We start from the raw sequence: 12,150 nt of genomic DNA on the forward strand, positions 1-12,150 counted from the left end.
CACTAGCAAAATCTATTTGAACCTTCTCATTTGAATTCACTGACTCGTCCATCTCAACATGAAAATCATCAATTAGAAAACATTTTACCTTCTCATCACTTGTTGCAAATTCAACTTTGTTCTCCTCTTTCATACCTTCAACAGTTAGTGCATTCCACTCCACTTCTACTGTTGCAATCCTTCTATGTTTTTACATTCTCGGTTTCATCCATTGCTACAAATTTTTATTCAAATACTTCACAGATACTTTGTTTTGTTGCAACCTCTTTCTTTTTATTAGGTTCAACTTTCAAGAAGCTATTGATTCTTCTAATCTCCTCTTTCAGGATAATATCCTCGTATCCACTAATCTTCTCATCAAACAAGGGACCTTCAAATTCCATCATCTCAACCTCTATTATAACCTTATTACTCTCATCTTTATGTCTTCTAATAGACATGTCTTAGCTTTATAAATTCGTCAACTTCTTTGTATTAGTCCTCTTCCTCTTCCTTAGTGTCACATGCATGATACTTTGATGTATCTTATTTCTTTCCTACACTCAAAACATCATTAGAATAATAAAAATCGTCATCACATGTTTTGTGATGAAGGGCTCTTCTCCTTTCCAATTCTTCTTCTATTTCTTTCACCTACTTTTCAACTTTATAAATTCTTCTCTTGTTTGATCTCTTATTCTCTCTCTATTTTTCTCAAGTCTAGGAATCCTAAGAATCCATCCAATGACAAAAGTCCTTTTTCTCTTTCTCTTTTCCATAATCAAGGCCTCACATAGCCTGGACACAAATCCTCTTATCAAAACATTTAAGTTCTATTGCAAATTGCATCACATTCAACGATCTATTTACAACTTTTGGAACCTCTGCTCAACAAGATCCTCTAAGTAGCTCCTCTTGCAAGTTGCACATACATATCCAACAAACTCACACACACTCCAACCTTAGATCTTGGTACAAATTGCCTCGTGTTTCACATTATGTCTGCACACTCAGGAACACTAGCCCTAATACCACTTGATGACAAGAGACTCTCCCTCTCAAACTACACATGCAAATCAAAAAATGATTTGACTTAAATCTGATGTAGGGTACTCAGAAACAACAAATAATTCAAATAGGAAAACATGCAAGACTAGATTCTTGCCTTCTATCAAGATTATCCTGAAATGAAATTAAAAAGTCATTTTGAAAACTACATAAGATTTAGCCTCATAGGCTTCATACAAAAATTAATCAATTTGATATAGAATCAACAACACCTGCAAGGGATAACTACAAAGAAGTATAAAAAAATTAGAATTCAATTTTGAAAATAATCCTTGAACTCTTGAGCCTTAGTTTGCTCCTCTAGCTTTGATCTTCCAACAACTTGAAAGATTAAAACTTCCAATGCAAGACCCCTTTTTAAAGAGATGTTTGAGAAGTGGATTACCACTTAGTAATTCCAAAACCATCAACAAACCCACCTTAAAATCCGATGCCATTCATGTGTTGTCATCTTTTAAATATGGAAAATTACCTCACATGACTTCATGACCCCCACTTTCTTGACCAATTAAGTGGTTGCCATTAAGATGCTTTGTAACTCCTCTAGGACCTAAAAAAACAGCACATGCAAGGACATGCCAAAGGCATGCAACCTTGGACATCCCAATTTAGTTAGTCATGCAAGTGGCATGAGTCAATATGCTTCGACATGTAAGACAAATTTAGTAACTCCCAAATCTCACACCAAAAGTAGAGATTCTTTCCAAGATGCCTTATGACAACTTCTGACATGTGTCTCACTCTAAAAAATTACACATACTAAAGAACGAGCAAATATTTAATAAATATTTAGGCCCTTTTTATAAACTTATTCATCTAAACATAACCACCTAGACCTTAGCGAAACTTATAATTAAATATTTTTTAGTGATGCAAGATTTCTCTACGCCCATGGATGCTCCTGCATCAAGATTCATCCTACCCCCTCCATTATGACTTAATACTAAATACCAAATGAAAGTGTTCATTATGCAACTGTAATTAGCATAAACTTAACTTGATGCAGCCATAACCGGTAAACCCTCAAAAGAGAACTGACTGGCTTATGCAGCAAGAGTAACACAACGAAAGCAACAAGAAAACATAGCAAGATTACAGAAACAGATCATATTATTGTCTTAGAACCTCCGACAACCAACTGGTTATCATCATACAACCATCATAGAACATCCGGTAGTCAATCGGTTACATGCAAGCTACAAGCCACATACAATCCATCTGGAGCTCTCAGAGTCAATCGGATCACTAATCATGAATCTAAGTCTTTATCTTGATTTCTACTTCTTTTGTCTTACAAATGATTACATGATACCCAATATATACCCTTCGGAACATATTCGGGTCAACCACAAAAGATTACATTTACCAATGCAAGAAAATGAAACGTGTAACTAGGTCGGCCCTAAAAATGGAAGAGATTCCTCCAAAAAGTAACAACCAAGAAGAGTGGATCAGCAGGAAGGTTGACCACACACCAAATAACATTGGACAAGACCCCAAATAGATCCACATGCCAAGAAACAGCTCCAGAAAAGAAGGAAAACCAAATGATAAGCACAAGAACTATCCCAGAACCCAAAAACAATCAAACTGGGAGCGATAACTAGCTGGAAAATAATCCAAATGGATTGAAAAATCTGGAATTAAGGACATGAACTAGCCTAGAGACCGAAAATAGGATCTGCAATGAAAAGAAGCGACAACTGGTACCTGTCGGTAGGAACACAGAAAACTGCACACTGAACTAAACAACAACTAAACTGAAAGGAAATTTTTTTGGTCGATGCAAGATTGCTCATAGACTGGGGATGCTCCTGCATCATAACTACTCCATTTGGAAATTTGAAGCGAAATCCCAAGCTTGGCTCACAAACTAAAAGCTCATTCTCTCTAGAATTCCCATTGGTAACTAACTCTACTTCATTCAATTCTAACCCATCTGCTACATATTCTAAAAAAGAAAAGGGATTATTAAGAATACTTTTTGGTTCTACTTTTTCACCAAGCATACTTGGAATTTAGGCTTCTCCTTGGTCCAAGAGCTACCTCCTTTGATCATACTCTATCTTAAAAATCTACCTTCCATATAGTTAATTTTCAAGAAAAAATTTTCTAGGAAACTTGTCCACAAACCAAGATAAGACATACCTAGATATTAAGATGTTTAGTTTTTTTGAAATCTTATATATCCCAAGGGGGTTGACATTATATCACTATACTCCAAACTCAATTTTCCAGATGGTGAAACTCGCCTATTTTTCACAAGACACTTTCCAAGCAAGCTCATATCTTGTCAAGCGAGTTTTCACTATCCGATCACAATTGGAAGTGATGAAAAAGAACCCAAAAAAATGTGTCCAAAAAGCTAGAAGAGATCACTATGAATATTGACAACCTATTATTAATTGATTCCATGGTAACAAAGATTGACTGAACAAATTTAGTTAAAGTCCCTAACCAATTGTAACATGTCTCAAGATGTTTACATTGGTATCTTATGATAGTATGTTATGATATTATTGTTCCTATCATCAAAATTCAAATCCCGTATAAATAAGACATCTTTACTTATCATTAAAGAACAAATTTGAAATAAATATACTGTTTATTATCAATAATGAAAATAAGACATCAAACCCCTTTAACAAGTGAGAATACAGGTAGTTTAAACACTAAGCCCTTTCACAACGTAAAGCCAATAGGTATCTTCCAACTTAAGATTGTGATTGACTATTCACATAATGCGTGCCGCACACTCAAACTTCGCATCAATGGAGAAATGAAATGCCGTTGCATGCTTCCTTCCCAAAACAGCTTGCATGTCCTTATTTTTATCTCCACGTCGGCACATACAAAGAGTCAATACAAGGTGTAATTTTTCAACAGGAATCTTCTCAAACTCAACATCAACATGAGCATTAGTCCACACACAATTTCACTAACTAGTGATGATTTTGACTATTATTCTTTCTCAAACACACAATTTGTCATTATCTCTCTCTCATGGCTGTTGGATCAAACTCTGTTCTGGGTATTCCTGAGCAGAAAATATATAAATTCCAAGGCTAGATCATTTCTATTTGACTCTTTCCCCTGCAACTGATTTTCTATAGTTCCACAAATTCTAAGAGCTTAATTGTATTCATGACAAAATCTCAGACTATGTCTGTGGATTCAAAAAAATGGGGGTCTGCATTTATGACACCATCTAGGCAGGCTGTAGCATCTACCACTTATATTGAGACAGACAGCAGTAGTTTCAGGGAGCTTGTGCAGAAACTTACTGGTGTTTCAGAGCCTGGGGGAAAGCTCCCTCTCACCATGCCTGCAAGAAGTGAAAAAACATGTAAAGGGAGTGCAGCAGGGGTTATCAAATCAGATGACAATTGTTTCAAGAGTGGGATTGAAATGGTTCCTCAGAAACCAGCCTTCAAGCTCCACAACAGAAGGCAATTTCACAAGAAAGTGCAGATTAAACTGGGTCTTAGAAATGATCCTGATTCTGAAGGTGATAGTTATAGGTTCTTACCCAATCTGATTTCTAGCCCAATCACTCCACTTGGGCATGGTGATCTATTCACTCATTCAGATTATTGTTGCAGTTCTTATATCCCTAAGTCGTCATATCTGGAAGAGGAAGGCCAGGAATTTTGTTTAGAGGCTTCACCAAACTGTCTGAAAAGAGAACCAGAATTGCTTCCCCTGTTTCCCCTGCATTCTACAACAAGACCCAGCACCTAATTGTTATAGACAACACCCACCATATTAGATTTTCATTTCAATGCCTTCAAAACGGGTCTCCATACGAATATCATGTTTAGGTGGGATATTTGAGTGTGATCTGAAATGTTGATCAAATAAACACACAGGTTAAGACATGGATGAAGGCATGGCAGTTGAATCTTTCAAGTTTCTCTTGTTTCATGTTTGGGTGTAAGTCTGAGGATTATCTAGTCTGCGAAAATGGATGAAGGCATGGCAGTTGAATCCTCCAAGTTTCTCTTTGTTCAAAGATAAATTAAGATATGGGTTTGTTGTCAGTAAGATTAATTAGTTAGATGATCTCTGGATTTTATTGTGTTCAATTTTTTATATCAATGTTTCCGATCATGCTCCATGATCCATCATCAGAATGAAAACTAGAAAATAAAAATATAAGATACCAAATTCAAATTTAAAGCAATCCAGAAATTTTTTTCAAGCCTTTCCATCTTATTCTGTATGGTAGATCTGTACATAAAAGAGTGAAAATTCTGGGTATCTATACTGTACTGGGGCTCTCTCTTCTGCTAAATATAGTTATGTACTCCATTTTTAATATAATTATTCATTATTTAACTATAATATTTCAGGTGTAGGATAATAGAAATGTGTAAGCACTGTATTAGGAAAGAAGGAGAGAAAAATCTGTTTTGTTTTAATTAATATGTGTATTTATCTTCTTTTTCTGATGGATAATACAATATGATCAGAAATATCCAATAAAAAAAATATACAAGTATACATTTTTCTTTTTTAGATACTTTACAATTTATTATATGCAGTATAAATTTATATATTTTTATTATATATTTCAAATATATATTGAAACAATTCAATACAAACATGAATTTAATTTTAATTTTCTAAATTTTTAGATTATTGCGTTTGTTTGTTTTCAGAATACTAATCATACATTAAAAGTTTTCAAACTATCTATAACTGAAAATTATTTTTCTACATATCTTACCATATTCAAAGATACCAGGATTGAACATGTGTACTTGATTTGAAAAAAATAAATAAATAAAATTGAATTAAAAAACTCATTATTTTTTTAATTTTAAATATTAAAGTCAACAATTTAACAAACAAAGAAGAGGATGTGGTTTCCCTAGTTGGAAGAGTCAATGATAAAAATACCAATTTAAATACGAATAATGAAGTCAACAATTTACCAAACAAAGAAAAGAATGTGGTAAATACCAATTAAATACCATCTTATATCTTCATTTCTTTTAAAAAATAATTTATTTTAAATTTTATTTTTTAAAGGTATGTAATAGTTAGATTGTTTTGTAGATATATGATTTCCACAGTCCACAGTGTTAACATATATAGCTTCAGGAATCAACCATATGAATTTTTTTGCTCAACATTTCGGATCACACTCCATGATCCATCATCAGGAGAAAGTAGAACACGAGAAACAAGAATCATGGAGTGTGATTTGAATCTTGTTTCTCTTGTTCCACTTTCTCTTGATGATGGATCATGGAGTGTGATCTGAAACATCGATTAAAAAAAATCACACAATTGATTCTTGAAGCTATGTATGTTAATTAGATTGTTTGTAAAAAATAATTATAATATTTATGATTTTTTCTAATATTTTACTATAGATTCAAGCTAATGAAGTTGTACTTAAGATGGCCCACTTACAAGTGCTTCTTGACCATTGTGGTAATACAGTGTTGCCAATGTTTCTTTATCTCCCTTTTCCTCTAGAGGTCACTCCCCTTCTTTAAGCATTGTCATGGGCGTAACTTCTTTGCTCAAGTCGATTGGGAGAATCACTCTTAGGTTTCTCTCTCGACTATGAGAAGAGATCATGGTCAATGGAGTTGGTTGCAATCCACTCTTTGGCACTCTGCCTCTCTACCACCTACAAGAGGAACTTCTAAGTGGTGTGTTGAAGGTGCTTCTAGCTAATTTGATTCTTGTAGATTCCCTCGGTTGGCTTTTGCCATTTCACCTACTTGTGCAACTACAGATAAAGAAATGGATATTGATAGGTGGGATCCTCTCATCAACACTTTAGACGCTACTGATGTATGTGGTAAACTAGATAATTGGGATCCTTCTCCTCCTCCCACTACTATTATTCTTGCCACTTAGTAGCTTTGTTATGTTTTAATGTTCTAGGTTGTTGTCCCATATTAGGGATGTGACTATTTCGACCTACTTTTTCTTTTGTGAATAGATGCATAAATCTATTTTATAAATTATAATACAGACACTTATTCATAAAAAATAAAAATAATTTAATAACGTAGAGCAAAAATATAAATATTTTTTATTTTATTTTGTGTAGATGTTATATATATATATATATATAATTTTAATACATAATTTATTTATTTTTACTTTTATTCTGAACATGAACTCATCTCTTTGATATGTAGTATCTTTTAGTTTATTACATATTTGATCTAATTTTTAATCATTTTTCAACCTTGAATGGAATTGTACTTGTGAGTTTATTTTCTAAACTAAATTTAAATTCCATATGATTTGGTCTTCAATTTTCAAGATTTGAAATCTTATTTTGTTGACATTAAAAAGTTTAAATTGTGTCTAAGATTGTGTATATAAAGATATCATTATAAGATACTTTCACTCATTAGATATCAAATACAGAGAAGATCAAGCTTAGTCATCCTCCACTAAAATCAAGCATTAACAATAATCTACTTTCAACAATTGACATTCATTGTTAACTCTATGATCAAAAGCTTACCACATGATAAAAAATTCACCACAAACGCATCTATTAATCATAGCAACACACCTTCCTACATTAAACTTCAACAATATCCATTTATCAATATCCATTACCACTATTTACATGGAAATTCATTGTCACCTTATGTGTCTTTTACTTTCATTAATGCAAATCTAAAAGTTTAACTATAGATTAAGAAAGTTTCACACTTCAATATTCACACTAACCTCTAAACAATATTTTTCGCACCACACTTTTTGATAGTAGGCACTAAAGATATATTTCTATATAAGATGAAACCACCAAATCAAAACAAACATGCATTAATTAATTAGATTATGAATATGATTCTATCCCAAATTTTCAAATTCACAAATCTCGATCATCATATTCTCTAGACATCCAATTTATATCATAAGATTAGAATAATCAAAACCTATAACATATAAATTTTAAAATAAATCTTTAATCTCTATCATTTTAACCATTAACTAGATCTCATATGCATTTGGAGGGAAGAGAAAGGTGGTTTATTTTTCCTACAAATAATTAGCTGTTGAATACATTTTCAACATCCATTGTTTATAGTTGTAATGCAATATATAATTGGCCATCCAAGTGGAAGTTCAAATTGCAGGGTAATTAGGTACATCGAATCTTATCATCTCCTTTGTTTAGACTAGAGGGAAAGTTTAGATAGTACAATTGTCAATTTAAGAGGCTTAAATATTTATATGTTAATATGTTTTATTCCAGTGAGATCAAACTCATTGCAACATTATGTATATATGTTTAAAGTATATTTTAAGTATTTGTTACTTATTTTGTAAAGAAATAAAATATTTAGGTTAGGTAAATAAATAAAGTAATAATAAAATAATCAATTTAGATCATACGAATTGAGTTAAAAATAATTTGGAATAAAACTTAAAGTTCTAAAGTAAATGTGAAAATTAAATAAATAAAAGGTGTTTAGTTTGAGATTCAATGTGAATATACTTTGTGTTAGATGATTGAAAGTAATCTGTTATGTTAAAAAAGGATTTCAATTTGATTAATAATTTGGTATCTTGAAAATTAGTTGTTTGTTGTTCTAAGTTACCTTCATGACCATATAGGTGATCTATACAAGCTATATCTCTAACCCAAGACCATCAATTTAATATTTAGTACATGGATATAATCTATTAGTGATCATCACATGTACCTAGAAACCAAGATGTGTCTAGATGTTTGATCTCCAATAAACATGAGAATATTGGCAAACACCTTTGAGGGGCTTGCTAAGTGAGGATCATATCCTTGTAACAAGTCCCTATGATATCGATTCAATGACTTGATAGCAATAGTGGTAGACAACATGTGATGGTAATATGAAATATAGACATTTAGAAAGCGATACTTGGAGTTAGGAATGTGGTATTTAAAATACAATGCAAAGACCTAACATGCAACTAGGGTTTCAAAGTATGTAGAGGTGATGAAAGCAAGAATATTTTTGAAAAATTGTTAAATCTATGGATCTCTACATAAGCTTTTAGTGATAGTCAAGATTCTAGAAATCTACTAACTTTAGAAAATTTATAGATGCTAGATGGAAAGTGATGAATGTTAGATAAATGGAAGATCTTTATATGTAAATGTGATAAGGGATGATGCCTTTTTATATTTGTCATATTCACACAATTTAAATGTTTTGGTCTGGGAGTTAATATATAACAATTAATTTGAACTGAGTTGGATTAGACCTTCCAACATTATAATTCGAATTTTAAAATATTTGGGTCAATTACATGAATTACAAAACTAGCCCAATTTGAATTCATGACTATGGAAGAACTAGGGAGAGGAACAAGTAATCTAAGAGTTGAATTTATTTTGGTGGATTATTTTGGATGTTGATGGTTATCTAGGAATTTAGTATGTAAGTCAAAATCATGCTCTAAGTCAAGTAATTAAGACATCCACATAGAGTGGATCTATAATATTTTCCCACACTTTGGTATGCATGTGAATCTATATGAGTCAATCATACACAAGTATAAAAAATAAAAAATAAATACAATATAAATTTAAAAAATTAGAATAATGATCCAAACACATGCACTTGGAAAGTGATTATATTCCCTTTTATTTGGTGTGTACCTTTATTAAGCCATACACACAAAGGAAAGAGAGGTGGAAATATTGAATAAGCATACAAAATGATAACATGAAAATGTGTATATAAATATAGCATAGACATGGAGAGTGAACATGAAACATAAGCATGATAGTATAAAAAATTTAAGATATATTTTTTTAAAAGATGGTAAGTACCTTAGATACTTACATTTGTGTGTGAAATATGGAAAGTAGAAGATTTATCCCACATTTTTCATGATATAAGAACCTATGGATCCATGGAACCAATAAAAAGTAGTAAATAACCTTGCCCCCAAGTTGTATGATCAAATAAAAATAATAGAGGAACATAAAAGAGCACATGTAAATCAAACAGAACTACAAGATTTAGCATTTGAATCATTACTACCATTGGTCCTTTTTGTTAGCATCAAGATTGTAAAATGATAAATGATTCATTCATTTATGAAAAAAATCTAATAACAACAACACCTTGGGAAGGCTCACCTCTTCTTGGTCTTGAGATGGATCTTGAGATGTACCATGTGGAACCTTGGAATCACCTGGATTCTTATAAGGTAACTTAGTAAACATACCACCATGTAAGATAATATTGTTGTACTCTTGAATGTAATTTTTGTGTTACCCTTCAAAATGTAAACCATATGATATGCTAGATGTAGATTCCTTATCAAATCAGCATAAAAAGAGGTGGGAAAGATCAAACATGCACACCATTGATGTTCTCAACATGTATTATCATCTATTCAATAATATCTTTTTTATGATGTGATGTGTTGCATTCACTTGCATAATTGATGCGAGAGCATCCAGTGGTGTAAGGACAATCTTGCGTAACCCCAAAATATTGCATTTCGCTTTTGTTTTTTAGTTTTGTTCAGTTGTTTTAGAGCCTATGATGACACTTACGAGTTGTAGGATAGTCATAAGCTTGAAATGGAAAAAAATATTCACCTACTAATTTAAGTAATTTAGCCTATTCGGGTTTGTATGGACAAGAAAACTAACTCCAAGGAGTAAAATTAAAAAATAAAATGATTGGTGAAAGAATCATCTCAAAATCCTACAACGTTTGGAAGGTATTAAAGTTTTTGTCCTAAGAAAATTCTCCAATGAAGTTTCAAACTCAAAATTGAGGACATTAGAAGCCCCACAAAAAATTTAAAAATTGGATAGATAGATCTTCATATATATTTGGTGTTGTATATTTCTTCACAAGCTTTCTAACAATATGCTATGGTAGCAAATCTAACACTTGAGTCAAAAGTTATGGCTCTCAAGAGTTGTATCACCAAAACTTAAGTTTCAATGAAGATCCACCTTGGTGGGAAAATGAACCACTAGACCGTTAGGCGCCAAAAATAAGACAAGCTACACTTTATAGAACATTCTAAGATGGTTATAAATACTAAATAAAGAGGTGAACCAATTTTTATGAGGGGAATAGTTCCAGTAGTGCAGATTGTGGCTCTAGCTTGCAGATTTATGTAATAAGAAAGTCCATGTGGCTATAGTATGTTATCTTTCTAGAATGTTGTAATTTCAATTCCTTGAGATGATAGAAGTTGAGTGTTTCTTTCTTGAATTTTCTAGTTATTTTTTCTATTGTCGTTGTGTGTTTGGGTGTGTAAGGGGAGTACCCTTCATCAATAATGCATATATATATGATGATAATCACAAGAATACTCAACCTTGTATAGTGTAAGAGTATATATATACATTGTATTGTCCATGGCAAAATTAAGGAGCTTATATTCCAGTTGTTTCAATATCCAATTTGGAGAATCCATCAATCTTGTAAACTTCCTTTGATTCTTTACTTTTGGTGGAGTGCAATGTTTCATGCTCAATAGTAAATTAGCACACTGTATGTCCTCATGCTTATGTTTTCACTCATATTAAATGGCATGATAAGTGTATGTGATCATATGACAATCACTTAAAGTACTTGGATCTTATAGACACCCATGAGACTATAAGTAAAATATTTTATGAAACAATTTATGTAAAAAGGCATTAAATAAATTTTATGAATTAGGATTTGTTGGTTGCGTACAATAATAGAGAATCATCAACTAAAGTATCTTTAACTACATGAAGTGGAAACTTCTTGTTAAATTTAGAATATAAATTTCATGAAAATTATTAACATGTATATATCAACCCTGCTATGATAATCACTTGTAATACCATTAAAACCTTCAATCCACGGATCTATAATAACATGATCATGCTATAAAACATGATATCAAAAACAACATGGGATAAACAAATTATAATTTCAACATATGGAACTCGTAGAAAAGGATAAACAAGTCATTCATAGCTTGATGTAAAATATTGAATCCAATGAGAAAAATAAAGCCTCCCAACATCAAGAGAAGAGATATCATCAAAAATAAATATAATCTAGCAACATTAAATGGTATAGAATCATATATAATATACGAATGAGAAACATTAGTTATGGTATG

General features: G+C 31.8%; 1 protein-coding gene across 1 annotated transcript; it reads left to right on the forward strand.

The window, feature by feature from the left end:
* The first annotated feature begins 4,016 nt into the window (after nt 1–4,016).
* LOC131067007 (VQ motif-containing protein 11) lies at nt 4,017–4,933 on the forward strand. Its single transcript, XM_058001920.2, has one exon. It carries the CDS (start codon nt 4,192–4,194, stop codon nt 4,786–4,788), a length of 597 nt encoding a protein of 198 aa, XP_057857903.2. The 5' UTR covers nt 4,017–4,191; the 3' UTR covers nt 4,789–4,933.
* Nucleotides 4,934–12,150: the final 7,217 nt, after the last annotated feature.

Source organism: Cryptomeria japonica, chromosome 3, assembly GCF_030272615.1.
Source record: "Cryptomeria japonica chromosome 3, Sugi_1.0, whole genome shotgun sequence".
NCBI lineage: Eukaryota > Viridiplantae > Streptophyta > Pinopsida > Cupressales > Cupressaceae > Cryptomeria > Cryptomeria japonica.